Source organism: Balaenoptera borealis, assembly GCF_965194805.1.
Source record: "Balaenoptera borealis genome assembly, chromosome: 10".
In the NCBI taxonomy this organism is placed as follows: Eukaryota; Metazoa; Chordata; class Mammalia; order Artiodactyla; family Balaenopteridae; genus Balaenoptera; species Balaenoptera borealis.
Window position 1 is genome coordinate 91170156 of NC_138874.1, and position 19858 is coordinate 91190013.

Consider the following 19858-nt stretch of genomic DNA (forward strand, 5'->3'; position numbering starts at 1 on the left):
CTTACACCAGTAGCTGAGCCAAGAAGCGCCTTTTAAAGCTAGCTTGAGTTGAGTTTCTGTTACAGGCAACCCCGATAGTCTCAACTCATCCATTTTTGGTCCAGTCTCTGAATCTCACCAGAGAGATGAGAAACCCTCTGTAAGGGTCCTTAGGAAGCCCCTGACATGAGTGAAGCCTGTCTAGGCCTTCCTGCCTGGCCCTTGATCTACAAATGGCCTTGCTCAAGATGTTTCTAGAACTGGGTAAAGCCTGTGGAGCTCTGGCCAGGGGAGGTGAAGCCAAATGCTCTAGGAAAGGAGTGCCCTGCCTCCCCTCAGCGCCAAGATCACGGGGATCTGACCCAAGGCTTTCTCGTCTATGCTGTGACTCTCATCAGTTTTCCCTTCTGTAAAATGGGAAGATGAGGCAGTATAACAAGGACCATTATGTTTTCTGAGCACCTTCTGTGTGTCAGACCATGTGCTAAGTGACTAACATACACTAATTCACTTATTCCTCATTATTCCCAAAGAAATAGGTATTATTACTCTCATTTTACTCATGACGCTCGCAAGGTGAAGTGGTGGCTCACAGCTAGGACGAAGTGTGGGATTTAAGCTCAGACCTGCTGGATGCCAGAGTGGACTTTTCCTCTGTCCTGCCTGGCTGACCTGCCCAGTACTTACCTTTCTCCAGGTCCGGGTGGGGGCGGGGCTTGGCCGTGCTCCCACTGTCCAGCGTCCATGCCTCTCTGCGCCCGTCCCCTGCCAGCCGCCCCTGCCGCCCTCCCTTGAAGAAGAGGTTCATCAGGGTCTTGGAGCGCTGCAGGGCCCCCTTCTCCCCAGGGGACCCCGACATCTCCTTCCTCCGCTGTTTCTTCTCCTCTGCAGACACGAGGGAGCACCCGGGGGGCTGGAGGGGTGGGCAGAAGGGAAGGACGAGGGGCAGGGGTGTGGGGAGGGGCAGAGAAAAAGGAGAGTAGGGGGCAGACGGGATCTGCAGCCATGTGGGGAGGTGGGGATGAGCACGGGGCTGGGGTTCCTCTTCCAGCTTTCTACCCCTCCCCCACCCACAGCTACAGATATATGAGGAGTGTGTGCGTGTGTCTGTCTGTCTGTCTGTCTGTCTGTCTGCAGACAGGGCTGGGAACTCCAGGATGGAGGGGCTGGGTTAGGGCTGGTTTGGGGCCCAGGGCTGACAAGCTGGGGCTGGGGCTGAGGGTAGGTTTGGGGCCCAGGACTAGTTTGAAATGGAGCCCAGAGCAGGGTCTGAGTGTATTCTGCAGCTGGTGCTGGGGCAAAGCCTGGCTCAAAGGAAGGTTTGGGGCCCAGGACAGGGTACGGGACAGGTTTTGGAGCAGGGGCTTTGGAGAGAGCAGCAGCCACCCATCCCCCACATACCCCACAAGGTCAGGTGGCTCTGGGAGCGGGTGATGGGGGGCCGGGGTCGGCTGAGGGCCAGGAGCAGAGCAGTTTTGGGGGACTCAGAGAGCACAGAGTCAAGGCGGTGGGCAGGCAGGGGGCCGTCGGAGCGGATGGCCGTGTCCCTGAGGATGACTGTGGGCCGCACGCTACACCAGGTCTCCACGTGGCCCCCCGCATCTGGCTCCGTCTGCATGGCCGTGTCTGCCCGCCCCCGGCCTGGGCCCCAGCTTCCCGGCTCCTCAGGCCCCAGGCAGACATCCATGCAGTCCGAGGGCAGGGAGCTCCAGCCATCGGCCGAACTGCAGGGGGCACTGGAGGCGAACGAGGAGGCGCTGGAGCTGCTCTCCGAGGCGGGCGACAGCTGCTGCAGCACCCCGTTGCTCACTGCAGGCAGTGGGGAGGGCAGGGGCGTCTCAGCGATCTGGCGGGGTGGCTCTGGGGCCCTGCCGGGGCTGCAGGCCACCCGTGGGCTTGGCGGCAGGGGCTAACGTTGCGCGGCAGCAAGGTTGTAAGCATGGGGTCTAGGGAACCAGCTGCTCAGCCGTCCTGCCACTGACTGGTTGAGAGATCTTAAGCAAGTCACTTCTTCTTCAACCAACCCCTGCAACTCCAGACCCCAGGAGAGCCTGTAAAGGAACCGCAGCTTCTCGGAGGAGAGCCCAGAAACGGCTCTGGGCGTGTGAAAGTCCTGAGGAGATTTTGGTGCCCCTGCCCACTTATTCTTCAGAGATTTCAGCCCCAATTTAGGGCCTCAGCCCCTTCCTTCCAACCTTGGAGGCCTGGCTACTTACATCGGTCCAGCCAACAGTATTCAGAAACCATCTCCTTGTAGGCAGGGTACCGGCCGGTCTCCTGGGGAGGGCATGGTGGGCACAGGAGGGCACAGGGGAGTGGGTGAGAAGGGAGGGTAAGAATGGAGGAGCAATGGGACAGGAGTCAACTTTTCAACCTGATTACTTTCCTCTGAGCTCATCATGTTCTAGCCACACCAGCCACTTTGTTTCTGAACGTGCCAAGTTCCTCTATACTTTTTAGGGCCTTTGCACTTGCTGTCCCTTCTGCCTGGATTCTCTTCCTTCAGCTCGTCTTATGGCCAGCTCTTCAGGTGTCACCTCCTCAGAGCTGAAAGGTCCTGACCCCCCTGGCTAAAAGAGCCTTCCCAAATTACCCCATCCCACCTCTCCGTTAATTTCCCTACAGCAGCTGTCACAGTCCGCATGCACCTAGTTTGTCTGTTTCCCTCCAGTAGCAGAGACCTTGTCTATCTTGTTCACTGCTGTGACCCAGTACCTGGCATAGTGGCTGCCGTGTAGTAGGTACTCAAAAATATTGAATGAATGAATGGGGGCAGAGTGGGAGCGAGGAGGAGTGTTTGGGATAATCTGAGAGGAAGGAAAGGGAGAAACGGGATGTGGGAGAGGTGGGAAATAGAGGCGGTGCAGGGGGATGGCAGGGGAGGCACTGAATGGTGAGAGGGAAGAAGTCTCGCAAGGGAGAGGATGGAGGCAGGGGCCAGGGTTGGGCGCTAGGGGAGAGTGAGACATCACCTCCTCCGGGAGCCAGGGTGAGAAGGACTTGATCCTTAGGCAAGTGTGAGACCCACATGAATAATGAATCCAGGCACATCCCCTGAAATCCAATCTCTGGCTCCAGCGCAGACCTCCCTGCCCTGTGCCCTGAGGATGCCCACTACCCAGGTCCTGCCCAAAGCCACAGCTACCACCCCCTTTCTGGGCAGGACTCCTTTCTGGGTGGAGGCCCCTAGACCTCCACCACTCATCCAAAGGGGCACTGGCCTACGCATCTGGTGGGGAGCTGGACAGAAAGCAGCCCTCCTACTGATCAGCTGAGTAACTGACTGTGATTCCTGAGTTATGTCACCTCTCTGAGCCTCAGTTTCTTCTTCTGTGAAATAGGTATGAGGACAATGCCTGCCCTACCTCTCACGAGGCTGTGGAAAGTCATAAGCTGCACAGCGATGGGCAACATTAAGTGCTAGAGTGGTCTGGGAAGTCCTTCCTATAGTCTAGCTTCTCCTTGTCTCCCACAGTCCTGCCCACCTTGATGGTCAACATGATGTGTGTTTGGCCCTTCAGCACCTCCACGGCTTGGCTGTGGCTGATGTCGTCGAACCTGACACCATTGGCCGCCAGGACCTGGTCCCCCACCTTGATGCCGTTCTCCTCGGCCAGTCCACCATGGTCCACTCTGGGGTCAGAAAGGAGGCATTCTGATAGGCCACCTGGCTGCTCTCCCTCACCCTATTCCAGACTCTTCACTTGGATACAGGGATACCCCAGTCAAACCCCTTGACCCTTCTCCTGGTGACCCCCGACCCCCTCTCCAGATCCCATCCCTGACCTAGGTCATTGGCCAGGACTCACTTGCTGACCCATCACCAGGTTCCAGCCCAACCCCGTTCCATACCCTGCCCCAGCCCTCACTTGGACACATAGATGCCCAGGCCAAACTCCTTGCCCCCGCGGATGTTGAAGCCCAGGCAGAAGTCGTCAGAGGTTGTGTAGAGATGGACGATGCGCCGTGCGCCGTCCTCTGAGCCGCTGTCAGAGGGCGTTGAGCTGCACTTTTCCACCACCAGCCGCCGATTGACCACATCCACCCTGGACAACAGCACGGGGCCCTCAGCCTGGGCCCTCATCCACCACCGGCCACCCCCTCACCTCCCAGCAGTCAAGACAGTTGCATAGGAAAGGCAGGGCTGCCTTTGGGGGACTCCCAGACCTGAGATCTTCACTGGGACATAGATTTCATCAAGTCAGGGGAACCACGCAAATCTCTCTTTACTGAGCAGCTCTAACTGCCAGGCCCCATTTCAAATCCTCCCCGGGCCCCATGGGAGAGGCCCTGTACTGTCCCCAGGCTCACAGCCGCAGCATGGAGGGGCAGGGCCACTGGGGTCTGAGACAGCAGAGTGTTGAGAGGAGGGCTTGGGGAAGGAAATGGCCTTTTCTCATTTCAAGGTCGGGCTGTCGGATTCCTGTGTTTCCAGTGCCAGGGAATGGGAAGAGCAGAAGCCATACTAGCCAGGCCCCCGGCTGAGCCCTGTGCCGTGGGCCTCTCCCTCCACGGCTTTGGGTGGTGGTGCTGGGGTGGGTGGAGTGGGACCAGGCCTGCTCACCATGTGGTCTTCTCCTTGGAGAACTTGATGCCTGGTACGCGGCCCATGCGCCTCACCATCATGTGCAGGCGGCTGCTGCCCGTCAGCACCTTCACAGCACTGCCCATCGTGGTGCTCTCCAGGCTCAGCCCATTCACCTCAGTGATCTTGTCACCCACGCACAGACCAGCCCGCTCTGCACCAGGGGAGGGGTGGCTGGCACAGGCCGCTTGGGAGAAGTCCCCCAGGTTGAGGCTGAGCCTCTCCCATCAGACTAGGCTCCCTGGGGTAACACCTCTTTGATGAGATTGGGATCCCCAGGTAGGGTCTGAGTATCTGTCATCAGACAGGGACCTACCTGTTCATTAGCCCCTTCCATCTCCCCATTGGATCAGGCCCTCCAAAGCTGAGGGCCCTCTCCTCTTATTCTTGACAACAGCATCTCCACACCCCACCAAAGTGGGGGTCACATCCGAAGCCAGGACCTGGGCCCCACTCACCTGCACTGCTCCCCTTCTCCACTTTGCTGACGAAGATGCCCAGGCCGTGCTCAGAGCCGCCCCGCACACTGAACCCCAGCCTCCCAGCTGGACTCTTCTCCACTCGAACTGCATGGATGATGTCACTTTCATCACTGTTGGCTGTTGGCGTAGGGACACAGGCATGACTCCCCTGCCCATTCTGGGCACAGAGGGCCCCTGGCCTCCCCAGCTTGGGGCCTGCGAAGGCTGGGTTGCTGGGCACCGGCACCCAGGGCCCTAAATGAGGGGGTAGGTAGCTAATTTCTGAGTCCTCTCTGGGTGATTTTGAGACCATGGGCCAGGGAGGGTGTGGGAGCAGGCAGGACAGGACTCCATGCTAGAAGACACTGTTCTCCTTTCCTCATAATGCAGGGTCTGTGTGTGTGTGTGTGTGTGTGTGTGTGTGTATATCTAATCCTTACTAAGCTACCCATGACCACAGGCCTCGGATAGGCCAAATTCTGAAAAATCCTGCCACTCTGAGAGTCAGATGGATGGGAAAGATGTTCAAGATTCCATTCTACGAGGCACAGCTGAGGGAGTCTGGGCTCTCCAGCTTGCAGCAGAGACGAGTATGGTAAGTCTATATTCAAATAGTTGAAGAGCTCTTCTATAAAAGGCATTAGATGTTTTTGTCTGTGTAATCCATAAGGCAGAACCAAGCCCATGCAGTGGAGTTATATGGAGGAAGATTTAATAAGGGAAAGCTTTCTAAAACCTTCAGTTGGCAGACAATGGAATGAATTTTCCAAGAAAGGTAGTGAGTTTCCCATCACTGGAGGCATACAAGCTGATACCTAGTAAGTCCCTGTCTGGGATGTTGTGGAAGGATCCCTGAGGCCCCTTGTATCTCATAGACTCTGTGATCCTGGAGGTGAGGGCTCTCACCCTCTAGAGCTAACTGAGTTAGCACCCTCTAGGAGCTAACTGACTACATGAGGAAAGAAACTCAAACCACCATGCCTCAGTATGTGCCCAGAGCACAGAAGTGGTCCTCTCCATCAGTGATGGGGAAAGTCAGAGGAGGGGGTCCTTAGGGACTGGAGCTGTCAGGGAAGGTTTCTTGGAGGATGGGATTTGGATGGGTGGAGGGGAAGGGAAAGGCACTGATGAGGGGATGGAGTGAGCAAAGGCTCAGAGGTGGCCTTTTGGTTAGAGAAAAGTGAGGGGACTGGAGGGGTAAGTTGGGTTCCAGGTGGGAAGGTCAGAGTTCTTGGGGAAGGCTTACTCAGAGGTGTTTGAGAGGAGAAATATCACACAAACACACACACACACACACACACACACACACACACACACACACACACACACTTCTATTCGATCTAAGAGAAAACAGGTTACAGTACATGAGCAGGGCAGCTCAGGAAGTAATCCCCAAGGGCAGCCTGTAGGTGGGGACAGTGCAGGACAGAGGTGTGGGAGATGCTGGGGCTTCCTAGCTGATTCTGTCTGCACAGGTCCCAGGACTTTCTCAGCCCAGACAAGGAGCCTTTTGCTCTCCCGCCCTCCAAACTTCTTTCTCCTCAGTCTCTCCCCGGGGGGCCTCCCTAGGGCCCTGGGCCAGGGGGATGTCAAATCTGGGGTTTTGAGCCTAGGAGCTTGGGGCCTCTGAGGAAGGAAGATCCTCTACCTCCACTGCCCTAGCCTGGGGCCACCAGGCATCCCTCCAGGCACTCGGCAGCCTCCTCACTATCTCCTCCACTCCTGCCTCCTTTAATCCATTCTCTACACAGTGGCCAGAGTCAACTTTCATACTAGATCATGCCTTTCCCCTGATTAAAAACCTCAGTGCCTACCCCTGCTTCTAGAAGGAGATCCACATTCCTTCCACGCCCAATAAAGCCCTCCCTGGGCTTTGCTCTGCCCACCTCTCTACACTCACCTCTGGCCACCTTCCCCAGCCTCATGACCTTTCGCCACAGTGACCGCCTTCCTGTTCCTCTCACCGGCCAGTCCTTTCAGTGTTCCCTCTGCCTGCGATGCTCTTGCCCAGACCTTCATAAAGCCACTTCCTATTTCCACTTCCTCCTGGCTCAGACACCACTTTCTCAGAGAAGCCTTCCTGGACAACCCTACCTAAGAAAGTCCCTTCCCCCTCCTCCCAGGTAGTCTCTGTTCGAATGGTTCTCAAAGCGAGCTCTCCAGACCAGCAGCATAGCAGCACCTGGAAAATTATTAAAAATGTGAACTTGGGGGTTTTACCACAGGCTCACTGAATCAGATTCTCTGGGTGTAGGGCCCAGTAACCTATCTTTTAACAAGCCCTCCAGGCAATTCTGATGTATTCTGAAGTTTGAGAACCACTGCTCTATCATATCATCCAAATTAGTACCTTCAAGATTCTTACCATCCTTTCTCATCATTTGCTTATTTGTATATTATTTATTCTTGCTCTCTTTTCACTGGACTGTAAGCTCAATCACGGTAGGGACTTAGTAATTCTTTCCACCAATGTATCCCCAGTATGGTGCACTGTGCTTGATATTTGCTAAGTCTTTTTTTAATCAATGAAATAATAAGTGGAATAATGAATAAATGAATGAATTAGGAGAGTAAGGAGAAAGGGCTGGTTGGGATTAAAGATAATACCATTTCTCTGGGACCCACTGAGTTTGAGGAGTTGGTGGGAACTCCTGGATGATATGGGTGGCAGTGTTCCCCTTCCCACTGTGTCTCCCTTATCAGTTAACTTTAGGCCTCTGGAAAGTTCTAAATATTGATAATAACATGGGGGAGGGGCTCCAGGCTGTGGTGAGTTGGGAGATGTTTGTGCTCAGGCAGAGGGGATGATTCTGAGCTCACAGGCTCCCAACCCAGACAAGCCAGCTGGCTGGAGCAATGCCCCAGTCCTTCCATTGCTAGGGGATGCTGCTCTCCTGGCTGCACTAGGGCACTGGGGTGAGGCAGAGGGAGAGAGCACCATGGAACTTCTGGAAGAGGATCTTTAGAGGGACAGTGCATAGGCCTGGCATCACAGTTGGGCATGGAGTACGTGGGCATGTGAGGGGGAGGTATGACGTAGTTCTTCCAATACGATGGGACTTGCAAGGGCCGTGCTACAGTACCTCCTCTCTCCCCCTCTGTGTTTCCTAGCTTATCTGGCGACTTCTGCTCCATGTCCAGAATGACTCGCTGCCCTGCTGCTCACTGGAAGTGGAGGCCGAGCTTGGCGGATGACGGGGGTGAGCGTGATGGGCCCCTGGTGCAGGAAAGCCTGCTCCCTGAGCAACATGCTCTTTCCCTGCCCTGGTGCCCTGCGTAGGGGACAGAGGGGCCCAGCTGAGTCAGCGGGAAGGAGCAGGCTGAAAAGTCCAGGCTGGGATCCAGCCAGGGGAGCCCTGCTGGCTGAGAGAGAAGATCGGGGCTGGAGATACTTATCTGGTCCCACCCACGGAAAGCCCAGGCCCAGGGGGCCCCACTCCCCTGCTGGTATTCAAGGTCCTGCCTTGGTCACCAGCTCTTTGTCGCCTCACATCTGTCATTGCAGCCAGGCTGTCTCCGAAGTGCCCACCCATCATATTCCATGCTTTCCATTACAGCCTTGTCTGTGCTATCTCTGCCCCACCACCAGCTGCTGTCATTGCTCTGTCTCTAAGCCCTGCTACACTGGAAATTTCTGGAAGGTGAAGATTGAGCCTTATTTCTCTGCAGGTTCCCACAGGACCTAACGAGAGTTGGTATACAATAGGTGTGCAATGAAACGTTAAGCAACTACATAAGATTAGCTGTCCCCCTCCCTCAGGGCCCAGACCTGGGGCTCCCTCCCTATCCTCAACCCTCCTTTTCTCCCCACTCTTTGGAACATCTTCCACTTTACCTCTGTCTCCGTCCTCTGCACCTGAAGCCTTTAATTCTGTCTGTCCAGCTGGACGTTGACTCCTCACAGCCCAGCACAGAGCTGGGCACACAATGAACTGGTTGATGAAGAATGTCCTTCTCCATCCTGCCCACCCCCCAAAGTCATACATGAATGGGTCTGGAGAAAGGAAGAGTCCATAGGAGTGAGGGGCCAATTTATTACTCTGCCTTGCTTCCTTGGGGGCTGGCATACCACACCCCCCTTCTCTACCTCCATGCCAGACCTCCCACCTCTGACCTCTCCACAATCCTGGAACACTAAAGGATCGGCTTAAAGGTGAGAAAAGGGTAGATGAGGAAGAGTCTATGGGATACCAGAGGCCCTCTCTCCCTGCATCCCTACGATTCCCATTTCTTGAGTTCCCCCACCCACACTGGCTCTGCCTTCTCCTGCCTAGTGCCTGCTGTCCCCTACCCCCCCGCCCGCAGTTCCCGGGCCCGGTGGCTGGGCCCTGCTCCCACCTTCGATGGGGGAGTTGATGAGGATGACACGGCCCATGGGCGATGAGGCTCGGATTCCGCGGAGGGGCCCATTCAGCAGCCGCCGTTGCTTTCTCAGCAGGTATCGGGTTGCAGAGCCTGACTCGCTGCCCAGGTGGCCTCGGGAGGACAGGGAGCTCAGAGAGCCAGAGCTTAGGTCTCTGAGGCCCACTGGGTCGAAGCCCACTGGGAAGCCATGCGCCATGGTGGCTAGACTGGGGTGGTGCCCTACAGGTCCAGAGGGAACCTGCTAGCCCTTGAGAGGAGGGCCCCGCGTGCCCCAGGCTCCATGAGCCTTCTGTGCGGACTGGGATCTCAGGGACCTGGAATCCCCGAGCTCTGCTGCCTCTCAGGAGTGTGTGCTCCAGGCCTGCACAGGGAGAGCAGGGATTGGGGAAGGGGTGTGAATGCTGCTCCCGCTGCCCCCCCAGAACTTCCACCCCACCCCCTGCTTGGAGCATCCTGCCTCCCATGCCTTAGGCCTCTCACCTCTCCCACCCCCTGGCCAGAGAACTGCCCAGTTCAGCCACCATTGTGGACTTCTGGAGCCATTTATACAACAAGGTGGGTGAGAACCTCTCTTTCACCCCTAGTTCCTGCTCTCAGCTGAGTCATCTACTCCAGTAGGTCCCCAGTCCTCAGTAGAGGTTGAGAGAGTGGAGATGAGATTATTGCCGGCCCTAGGGCTGCAAGCAGTGTGAGAGAAATTTGGGCCGGGATAGTTCTCTGAACCACCTCTCCTGTGTATGTGGGTAGGGGGCCAGCCCCAGGAGCTCGGGCCTCGAGGGGCTTCAGAACCTGGGACAACTGCAGCCAAGGGCCCCAGAGATCCCCAGGCCCCAGGCTGCGGTCCCCTCTGTCCCCCCTTCCCTCCCGTCCAAAGAGCGGCGTGAACCTCTCCCAGCCTTGGGGGAAGGACCTGCTGGCGAGAGCCCCCCAACATCCCGCGCAAAACCTGGGCCAAATCCCTCAGAGCAGCTCCGGGACCCAGAACGCAGCACCCTACCCCCGGCTCGGTCCTCCCGGCCCCCCTCACCTGCTCGCGCGTGCTGCAGCCGCCAGCCTCGCCCGCCCGCGGGCGCGGGCGACAGCAGCAGCAGCAGGGGGATCCCCGCCCAAGCCCCGCCGAGGCTGCAGGAATAGGGCTGCCCAGCGCAGTCCCTGGCTCCCATTGGCTGGGAGGGCCGCCAATCACTCCCTCCAGCCATCTCCCTTGGGTGCCCCGGACGGCCGTTTGTAATCTGGGCCTTTGGGTTCTACCCGCTCCACTTCGAGTTCTGGTGCCCCACCCCACACCGCGAATTTAGGCCTTGGGTCTCAGCTCGCCCGGCTCCCGCTACCGGTTCAGCGCAGGGGAGCCCAGAACCACGTCTTCTCCAGGCCAAACCAGCTACCAGGGCTCATGAAATTGCCACCCCTCCGCGGTCACCCCTGAGGCCTCAGCGAGGGAATGCCACCTGGGCAGAGCGGGGCGTGAGCCTGCGGTGGGCAGGAGCGCGGGCTGGCACCTGGGTGTGCAGCACGCATGCTCTGTATGGTGACTGGGTGAGTTGGGAGTGTGTGTGTGTGTGTGTGTGTGTGTGTGTGTGTGTTTGAGCGCTGCCTTCATATGCATCCTCCTTCTATGTCAGAAAGTGTCTCTCTGGCCACCCAGTTCTGGAAAGGACGCAAGGCAGGGAAGCTGGTTCCAGGACACTAGAAGGAGGAAGAATCTTTCTGATCCACTTTCTTGATGCAGACAGAGGTACCGTGAGCTTTCTGCCCCTTCACATCCGGGGCAGGGACTGCGGCCAGGGTCTGTGATGCAGGGGTAGGGATTGGGGCATAAGGAAACTGGGGACCCAGTGGAGCTAGAGGCTATACAGGGGAGTATAGAGGGGACTGGGGAGGAGGAAAGGGCTGGGGACACCGAAGAGGCACAGGCACGAGCAGAACCGGACTGTGAAGGGGTGAGAATGCCAAGGTGCTGCGAGAGGACCTTGAGGGAACCGGGGTAGGAGACAAGGGGTCCAAGTAGGCAGAGGCCACTGCCAAGGCAGCCATCAAGTAAACAAGGCGATGGTAACCCGAGTCCCTCCGGGCGTACCGTCAGAGGATGCCCCTCCACGACGCCCGCCTTCGCCCCGGGCACCTAGACCCCCTGTTGCAGAGGCCGGGTGCCTCCCGAGGCCAGCCAAGGGACTGCAAGCAAATGGGGCAGCTCCTCCCCTCCTCTCTCGGGCTGGGGACGTGGCCAGAACTGATCCCTGAGCCCGGATTGGCTCTGGGAGACAGCGTAGGGCCGGGTCTCAGTGGCCCGGGCTGGGGGCGTCGCCCTTAAATGACACCCATCGCCCCCAGGCTCTGCCAATCCCTGGCCTCGCCGGGCGGATGCGCCAAGGGAGTCTCCGCCCCTCAGGCTGGCGAGCGTCACGCGTGACGTTACCCGTGATGAGTGTGAGGGCGGGGGCGACGCGCGGAGAGGAAGGCGGGACTGAGAGCTGCAGAGGACGGGAGCCCAGGAGCCTAGGAAAGCGTGAGTGCTCATTGTGCCGGGCGGGGTTCGGGGGTCAGGGGAGTAGGGGCTTGAGGGCTGGGAATCAGAGAGGAAAGTTGCCTCTGTCCTGCGAGATTCAGCATCTTCGGCTCTAGGGCACGAGGGGAGGTTGGCTGGGGAGGGAATGTCGGAGTGAGACTCTGTATGGTCACACATTCAAGTGTCTGCAACTGATGGATATGAGCTGTGTGTGTGTGTAAGTAACGGTCTTTGTATGCAGGGTGTGTCCACCCTGTTTGCAGGTCTGTGTAGGGCGTGTATGCTGGTGTCTTTGTGTGTGGGTATGTGAATGTGAGTGTGTGAGAGGGGAGGGTGTGTCTGCCTGTGAAGGAGGAAGTGTGGTTGGAGAGGATTAGTCATTCTGTAGGATTTTGCCCAACGTGGCCAGATGAATGCTTCAGGCTTTCCTCTCTGTGCTGAGTGGAGGGGTCACTCACTGAATCCTGCTCCTTTAGAGGCAGGTAGCTCAGGGAGAGGTGGATGTGTGTTCGTGCCAGCCCTGCCCAGCTAGGGAACAAGGAGAGCCTTGGGCCATTCAGTGTGAGCTGAGGAAGATGGGTCTGGAGAGGGGACTGTGCATGCCCACGAGCACACCTGGCTGGCTGGCATCAGAGTCCCCTGTTTGAGATCTGGAATAGGTAAGCCCTGGAGTTGCCAATGAACCCTTGCTCTCCTCCAGTCAGGGCCTGGGGTGTGAGATGGCTTATGCCATCTTCCCAAACAGCCTTGGGGGTTTGTATGTAGGTCTCAAGGCAACTGGGGCCTAAAGCTGACATGAACGTGGATGTGTAATGCATATAATCTGCATTTTTGTGCATACAGAGCACAAGAGTAGCTGCATGGGATTAATTGCTGCTCATGCGTCAACCACACACATATGCGTCAACCACACACATGTAAATCCTCGCTCATGAAAATCTGTACCAGGCCAGAGTGCAAGGACATCTGTTTTCCTGGCCATGTTCTCTAGTGGCCCAGGGGGGCTGGAACATTGCCTAGGAAACAGCTCCTCCCCACATCCTTGCTTACCTATCTAGAGTCATCTTAAGCTCTAGAAGGATTGGCAGGGACCAGGGCAGCACCACCAACGTCTCCCCCATGTGGAGTCCTTGGACCCCTCCTTGGAGTCCTCTGACTTTGGTGCCTGCCCTGCAGAAAATGGGTGAGTTGCCCTTAGATATCAATATCCAGGAACCTCGCTGGGACCAGAGCACTTTCCTGGGCAGAGCCCGGCACTTCTTCACTGTGACCGACCCCCGAAATCTGCTGTTGTCTGGGGCACAGCTAGAAGCTTCCCGGAACATCGTGCAGAACTACAGGTGACCCCCAACCCCATTTAACCCAGGGGCTCATTCCCTGCTGTTAATACAGTACCTTTTGCACCTGTCTCCCCTAACTTGAGCGTGACCCTCTTCCACTCCTCCACCCTCTCACTCCCTTGCCCTCTCTGTTGGAATCACAGACAACTAGGGCACAGAACTTTAACTTAAAGGATTTCAGGGTGTTTGGGTTGAGGAGGTGGTGTTGATATTTGTGGGTAGGGGGCTGCTCTGTGTTTCACAAACCCTCTACAAGGACCTGTCCCACTGCTGGGCCACCCTCTGCAAGGGCAGAGGGGCTCAGCTGAGTCCCAAGGAAGTAGGAGGGCAGCCTCCTTGTCTCCAGGAGGAAAAACTCATGCAACACCCCAGCCATTTTTGACCCATTGGAAACCACCATTACCCAGCATTGACCTAGCATTTGGGCAGAAACAGAAGGGCACCCCTCCTTGTGTGGTTAGAAGGGAAATAGAAATAGGAGCCCTCCTTCTGGCAAGAGTTGATTCTTCCCCAGAGACAAGTAGTTCCTTTGTTTTGAGATTGGGAGCCAAAGTGCCTGGTCCTCTGCCCAGACTTCCCCTGAGCTGGGTGGGCAGGGCTTGGGAGGGCAGATCTGCCCCCTAGAATTGCCTGTTTCCTCCTTGCCAACCTCTGCAGGGCTGGTGTGGTGACGCCAGGGCTCACCGAGGACCAGCTCTGGAGGGCCAAGTATGTGTACGACTCTGCCTTCCATCCGGACACAGGGGAGAAGGTGGTCCTGATTGGCCGCATGTCAGCCCAGGTGCCCATGAACATGACCATCACCGGCTGCATGCTCACCTTCTACAGGCAGGTCCTATCCTGTGTGTCTCCTCCCTGGGTGCTCTGTCCAAGCTACGGTGTAACTTGATGACTAGGCACTTCCTCTCTGGGTCAGTTTGGGCAGAAAATAGTAGGTGGGTGAGAGCTTGTGTTAGAATCCCTTCCATTCCTCAGAACTCAGCCCCCGGGGTCCTTCCACCCCAGAGACAATGGGTGTGTTTGTGTAAGGAGGGTCATGCAGGGGTCACCAGAGCACGTTCTAGGGGCATCAACATTGGCCCTCCTGAGGGTTTGGGGTTAACCTTTGGGGTTTTATTATCAGTGTCCAAGGATGTGGGACACTGTGGAAGTAAGTGTCTTTGTTCCCTCAGGAAGACCCCAACCGTGGTGTTCTGGCAGTGGGTGAATCAGTCCTTCAATGCCATCGTTAACTACTCCAACCGCAGTGGCGACGCTCCCATCACTGTGGGGTGAGAGCTTGTTCCCTGGGACTCTTCTCCCGGCCCTCCATTGCTCTCTCTTGTTCCCCTGGGCCTATGCAGCCAGTGGCTCAGCGCCCTCCTCTCAGCCTGCCCCCCACTCACTTTCCTGGCCTGACTGAGGGCCTGAGGTCTTCTTGTATATGCTTTGGGGGACCCAGTCCTCTTCAAGGGTAGGGATTGGGGCTTCCAGACAAGTCTGCACTGGAGCAGGGGAGACATTTCTCTGCAATGAGGCCACCCTCCCACACCTCATGTCCCTGAAGCAAAGAGCCACATGCTGGACTGTTTACCTCCCACCTTGTGTCCTGGCTCTTCTGCCCACAGGCAGCTGGGAACGGCTTACGTGAGTGCTACCACCGGGGCTGTGGCCACGGCCCTGGGACTCAAATCCCTCACCAAGGTAAATCCCCCCCATTCCACTGCCCCCCCAGTTCACGCTTTATCTGCCTCCTTCTTCCCTACCACTCCTCCACCCCAACCTACAGGCTCCCCATATCTCTCCTCAGAGTTCCTTACCACCCCATGGCCCTTAGGGTCACTAAATCAGCGGTCCCCAACCTTTTTGGCACCTGGGACCGGTTTCGTGAGAGATAGTTTTTCCACGGACGGGGGTGAGGGGATGGGTCAGGTGGTAATGCGAGCAATGGGGAGCGGCAGATAAAGCTTCGCTTGCTTGCCCGCCTGCCACTCACCTTCTGCTATGCGGCCCAGTTCCTAACAGGTACCGGTCTACGGCCCTGGGGTTGGGGACCCCTGCACTAAATGACATCTTTCCTCCCCCAGCATCTGCCCCCGCTGGTTGGCAGATTTGTGCCCTTTGCAGCTGTGGCAGCTGCCAACTGCATCAACATCCCCCTGATGAGGCAGAGGTGAGTGGCCCCAGCTCCTGGCGTGTGCACGCCCAGGGTGCATGTCGGCACACCAGCCAGCCACACGAGCTGCTGGGCCTAGTCTCAGTCTGGTGCTGGGATCCTGGGGTGGGAGAACCAGCCTTTGAATTTAGGCTGTCTGAGGGGACTAGCTGCCTGTGAGAGCATGGCAGGTCAGATTTGTGATCTGACCCCCACCCCCTTCCCTTCTCAGAGAGCTGCAGGTGGGCATCCCGGTGACCGATGAACAGGGTCAGAGGCTTGGCCACTCCGTGGCCACAGCCAAGCAAGGAATCTTCCAGGTGGTGGTATCAAGAATCTGCATGGCGATTCCTGCCATGGGTGAGGCAGGAGTGGCTCAGTGGGGCATGGGCGGCTCTAAGAGAAGGGGGTGCCATTATCCGGGAGGTTTGAGGACTCTGGGGGGAGTGGGAGGAGCTGCAAAGGGGGATCGCCCCTTCCTTAGGGTCCTGACTTTCACTCTACTAACTCCCTCCCTCCTTGCCCTGCTCTCCCCTCAGCCATTCCCCCCGTGATCATGGACACCCTGGAGAAGAAAGACTTCCTAAAGGTAGGTCACTCTCACCTCTCCCGTCCTAGAAGTAGTGGTGACTGGGGGCAGAAGTGACCGGTCCCCAACTTCCTCTCCAACCTGACTTGAGTCTAAGACTTGCTACCTGTTTGCCCCACCCCTGTGCTACCCCTTCCACCTTCATTAATTCATTCAGCAAGAATAAATTGAGCTGGAATGAAGCAACACTGAGGGTGCAGGAGGAGAAGGGAAGGGAAGGAAAGAAAGGGTTTCTGTCCTGAAGGAAGCTGGTGTCACTCCAGAGACCTCTGACACACATAGGGATGGACTATCACAGCCACGCTTGATATCATGCTCGTGCTGTCAGCTACAAAAAACATTGAGACACACACACAGGCTCGCCCGCACACGAACAGGATGGAGAAGCAAGGCACAGTGATACAAGCTCTGGCTCATTTATTGAATCATTTATTCGCAAATATTTATTGAGTGCCAACCATGCACACGGAGCAATAGATTGGTGGCCTCTAAGGCTGGAGCAAATCAAGAAGGGTGTGCAGAGCAGGAGATGTGTTTGGAAAGGGACAGATTCACTCAGTGGGATGGGAAGGAGGGAGTGGAGGGTTAGAGGAAGCTTCCTGAAGAAAGCAGCTCCTGAAGGAAGTGTGGGAAGCGATTCTGAGAGGTGAAGATGGGTGGTGGGACGCTAGGGAGGGTGTCAGCAAATGGGCCTGGCTGGAGTGGAGGGTGGTCAGTCCCTGTTATGGGACTGGGGGGAAGAAAAGGGCCACATGTCAGAGGCTCAAAGGCAGTGCTGATGGGATAGAGCCGTGGTGGGTGAATGTGTAGGGGTGAGGGGGGCAGGGGACACACACCATTACATTCTCTCTCTCTCCCCACAGCACCGCCCCTGGCTGGGGGCGCCCCTGCAGGTGGGACTGGTGGGCTTCTGGTAAGTGTGCAGGGGGTTAGCTAGAATGTGTGGGAGTGTCCTTTCTGTGGTGGATGTGGGTGGGTCTTATTGCTTTTAAGATGTTTAAATATATCATTCATTCATACATTCAGCTGGTAGGGGTCATGGACACCTGTAGGGCATACTGTGTGTGTTAGGAGTGATCTCTGTTCTTGAAGGTCAAGAATCTAGTCGAACGGGTTCTACATCTACCATGGAAACCATGGAAATATACCTTTTGGTACCAGCCCAGAGTTTCATGCACATTTAATTCCTGATTCTGTCACTGGCTGTGGAGCTCTGGGTCACTGCTCTGGAGGCTCTTTCCTCAGCCAGAACCTAATGTCATCGTTGGCTTTAATCAATCTCCACCCCTAGGGGCTGTCTCCAGAGATGGGGTGGGGTGCCGGGAGGGAACACTCTTAGATCAGAGCTTCACAAACCTTTCCAACACTCTTCTCCCTCAGCCTGGTATTTGCCACCCCCCTGTGCTGTGCCCTGTTCCCCCAGAGAAGGTAAGTGTTGCCCCCAGGCTTGGCTGGGGGCTTCAGACAGGTCTCCACATCTCTGGGAGCAGCTGATTTAGTTTCCTTCAGTGTGTTCCAGGAGGAGGCCTAGCAGGCATTCAACTTATTCTGGGGGTGGGGGAATGACCATGATCTGGGCCTCTGGAAGTCGAAGGAGAAGATTCAGCAGCCTGGGAGGAAGAGGGGTGGTGATCGGGGGGCACCCAGCTGAGGGCGGTGGGCTCAGGGGACATTCAGCCTGCCTGCGCTGTTCTGTTGCAGCTCCATACACGTGAGGAGGCTGGAGCCGGAGCTGAGAGCTCAGATCCATGAGCAAAACCCCAGTATCGAAGTGGTTTACTACAACAAGGGGCTTTGAGGGGGCGTCAGCCCCTGGCCTCCTCTCTCACCTCCTTGGGCTGCTGCTTTAGTGGAGCCTTGCCGTCCCTGCCACTTTTCCATCTGCCTGGTACTGGGCGGGGGCCTGGTGTGGGAGCAGCCGTTGAGACCAGCAATCCGTTAGGCTGGGAGAGGTGCCCCCATAGCCTTTTTCTCTCCTCTGATTTCAAAGAGCAGGGTCACATGATCCCTTTCTTCTGCGCTAGTGTGTCTACATATGTACATATGTGATACGTGTGTGTACAGGCTGTCCTGGGATATCCTCATGTCTGGCTTCCCTTCTTGGCTTCCTGTCACCTGCCAGCCGGCCAGGCTACAGGACTTTCTCGCCTAAACAGTTCCACCAGCCAAGTCATTTCTGATGGAACGTTGCCCCTTCTGGACACAGGAGGAGACCCAGGATCTCAGGACAGAGACTGAGGGACACTAGCAGGCTAAACTGGGCTGAATCCTTCAGATTTCTGCTTCCTGGCTTCCGAAGCTGACTCAGGAACTGGGATGGCAGAGGACGACATGTCGGGATAAGGGAGGCAGGGGGCTTATCGCATTCCCCACATCCTGGAACGGGTCATTTCCTCTCCTCTTCTCTGCTAGAACAAAGGAGTGTCAGTGTCCTGTACTGGTCTTGCCATCTCCCCATCTCCCCCACACTGTAGTACGGGCATCTTTAGGCACAATCCTAGGAATTCTTGGGCCGCTGACATCATAACCTTAAGTCCAAAGTTACAATCCCAACCCCCTCCCCTAACCAAAAAGCCACGAAGGCAGAGCAAGCATTCCTGTTTAAGAGCCCCCACTGCACCCTCTTACGGAGGGACACAGCTTGGGAACGGTGCTTAAACTCCACAGGTGTCTGAGTGGCTGTAACTAGGACACCTCAAGGGCAACTAGGCCCTGAGCGTATGATCTCAAGACAGGGAATTTTGTGTTCCACTGATCTTGTTGGACGTTCAGCAGGATCCTGATCTTAGTTCCTTCTCTTTCTTGAGGCCTGGCCCTGCTCCCCCGCCCCACCCCACCTCCAAGAGGAGGAAGGGCCCAGGAGTCAACAGCTGGTCCAAAGGGGAGGTGGACTTGGGGATGGAATATGTGCTGGTGAATTCACGGAGTGCAGAGCTGGACCATGACTCCAGCTCCTGTGACCTCTGGCTGAAGTGGGGTGAAGGCACCAGTGCGATCCTCTAAGAGCACTTTCCTGCTCCCCCAACCAACCGCCACCAGTAATAAAAGCTATGGTGCCATTGTTACTCAATAAACCGAAAACCTGTCTACTTTTTGATCTTCACTCAATTCCATGTCCTGAGTGCCCAGGAAGAGCTTCCTGCCTGCGGCCTTCCCTTTTCTCCCTACAAAGTTCAGGTCTTAGTCTCTTCCCTCCCCTTCTGTAGGGAGCCTCAGCCCCCAGCAGAGGGAGCTCTGAGATTAGAAAAATCAGTCCTCCATCAGCACCCAGAGTACTAAAGAAGGAGGGATGTGGGTAGATGCCTCCACCTTCTATTCCCTCAGCAGATGGAGTGCTGGCTTCATTTCCTTCTTTTCTGGCCGGGGGCGGGGGCGGAGATGCGGGTTTGCTGATCACACACCTACAAACCAACTCAGGGTCTGGGCTTCTTGGTTCCCTTCAGGCATTTGGCGTGGGGTGGTGGCCTCTGGGAGAGGAAGGCTAGAGGGCTAAGGACTGCCTGGCTCCATCAGAGAAGTTGTTAGGGCACCAGCACACCTCTGCACCCCTACACTCATTGATGCAACACTGGAACAAGCCTGGTTGGTACCATTTGCTAGTTAACACCCCTTTCCCCCATCCCAGGGCCCTCTACTCCCTCCCGGCTTATGAGCCCCCCCACCCTTTTTTTTCTAGGAAAAATAAGGCCCAAAGTCCTGTTCATGCCTATGTACAACTGGTGAGAGCTACTATTAAACAGTGTATAGTTGTCTTTTTTTTTTTTTTGGCCGTGCGGCTTGCGGGACCTTAGTTCCCTGACCAGGGATTGAACCCGCGCCCTCTGCCCTCAGCAGTGAAAGTGCAGAGTCCTAACCACTGGACCACCAGGGAATTCCCCCAATAGTTGCCTCTCTTACCA

General features: G+C 56.5%; 2 protein-coding genes across 16 annotated transcripts in view; one reads left to right on the top strand and one right to left on the bottom strand.

Annotated features, from left to right (window-relative positions):
• Positions 1 to 10920, bottom strand: part of PDZD7 (PDZ domain containing 7) — a 19765-nt gene extending 8845 nt beyond the window's left edge. For 6 of the 12 annotated variants that reach the window (XR_014248954.1, XR_014248955.1, XM_082407185.1 and 3 more), the window contains exons 1-9: positions 10418 to 10493; positions 9364 to 9751; positions 5023 to 5163; positions 4544 to 4718; positions 3849 to 4025; positions 3465 to 3612; positions 2196 to 2256; positions 1381 to 1788; positions 667 to 864 (exon numbers count right to left, since the gene is read on the bottom strand). Coding sequence is in view for 8 of the 12 variants with exons in the window: in XM_082407185.1 (XP_082263311.1) it covers positions 667 to 864; positions 1381 to 1788; positions 2196 to 2256; positions 3465 to 3612; positions 3849 to 4025; positions 4544 to 4718; positions 5023 to 5163; positions 9364 to 9586 (1531 nt within the window). In the remaining 4 variants the exon portion in view is untranslated. Of the gene's footprint in view, positions 1 to 666; positions 893 to 1380; positions 1789 to 2195; positions 2257 to 3464; positions 3613 to 3848; positions 4026 to 4543; positions 4719 to 5022; positions 5164 to 9363; positions 9752 to 10417 lie in introns of all 12 variants that reach the window. The other 6 variants (XR_014248956.1, XR_014248957.1, XM_082407182.1 and 3 more) reach the window with 2 other exon arrangements.
• An 831-nt stretch (positions 10921 to 11751) lies between these two features.
• SFXN3 (sideroflexin 3) lies at positions 11752 to 19048 on the top strand. 4 transcript variants are annotated; one of them, XM_082407205.1, is made up of 12 exons: positions 11772 to 11896; positions 12373 to 12555; positions 13073 to 13236; positions 13894 to 14068; positions 14413 to 14507; positions 14844 to 14919; positions 15303 to 15388; positions 15603 to 15730; positions 15910 to 15959; positions 16823 to 16872; positions 17340 to 17387; positions 17661 to 19048. In XM_082407205.1, exons 3-12 carry the CDS (start codon positions 13076 to 13078, stop codon positions 17755 to 17757), a joined length of 966 nt encoding a protein of 321 aa, XP_082263331.1. In that variant the 5' UTR covers positions 11772 to 11896; positions 12373 to 12555; positions 13073 to 13075; the 3' UTR covers positions 17758 to 19048. The 4 variants fall into 4 exon arrangements, with proteins under 4 accessions (XP_082263330.1, XP_082263333.1, XP_082263332.1 ...); XM_082407204.1 differs by lacking the exon at positions 12373 to 12555 and having other exon boundaries at positions 11752 to 11896; XM_082407206.1 differs by lacking the exon at positions 12373 to 12555 and having other exon boundaries at positions 11756 to 11896; positions 13109 to 13236.
• The last annotated feature ends 810 nt before the right edge of the window (positions 19049 to 19858 follow it).

What these genes read in the sequence shown, in the direction of transcription:
- SFXN3 (XM_082407204.1), top strand. Translation starts at nt 13,076, where the DNA reads ATGGGTGAGTTGCCCTTAGATATCAATATCCAGGAACCTCGCTGGGAC. An exon ending in TGCTCACCTTCTACAGGCAG is followed by an intron (nt 14,069 to 14,412) that starts GTCCTATCCTGT and finishes TCCCTCAGGAAG; the next exon opens with ACCCCAACCGTGGTGTTCTG. An exon ending in CATGGCGATTCCTGCCATGG is followed by an intron (nt 15,731 to 15,909) that starts GTGAGGCAGGAG and finishes CTCTCCCCTCAG; the next exon opens with CCATTCCCCCCGTGATCATG.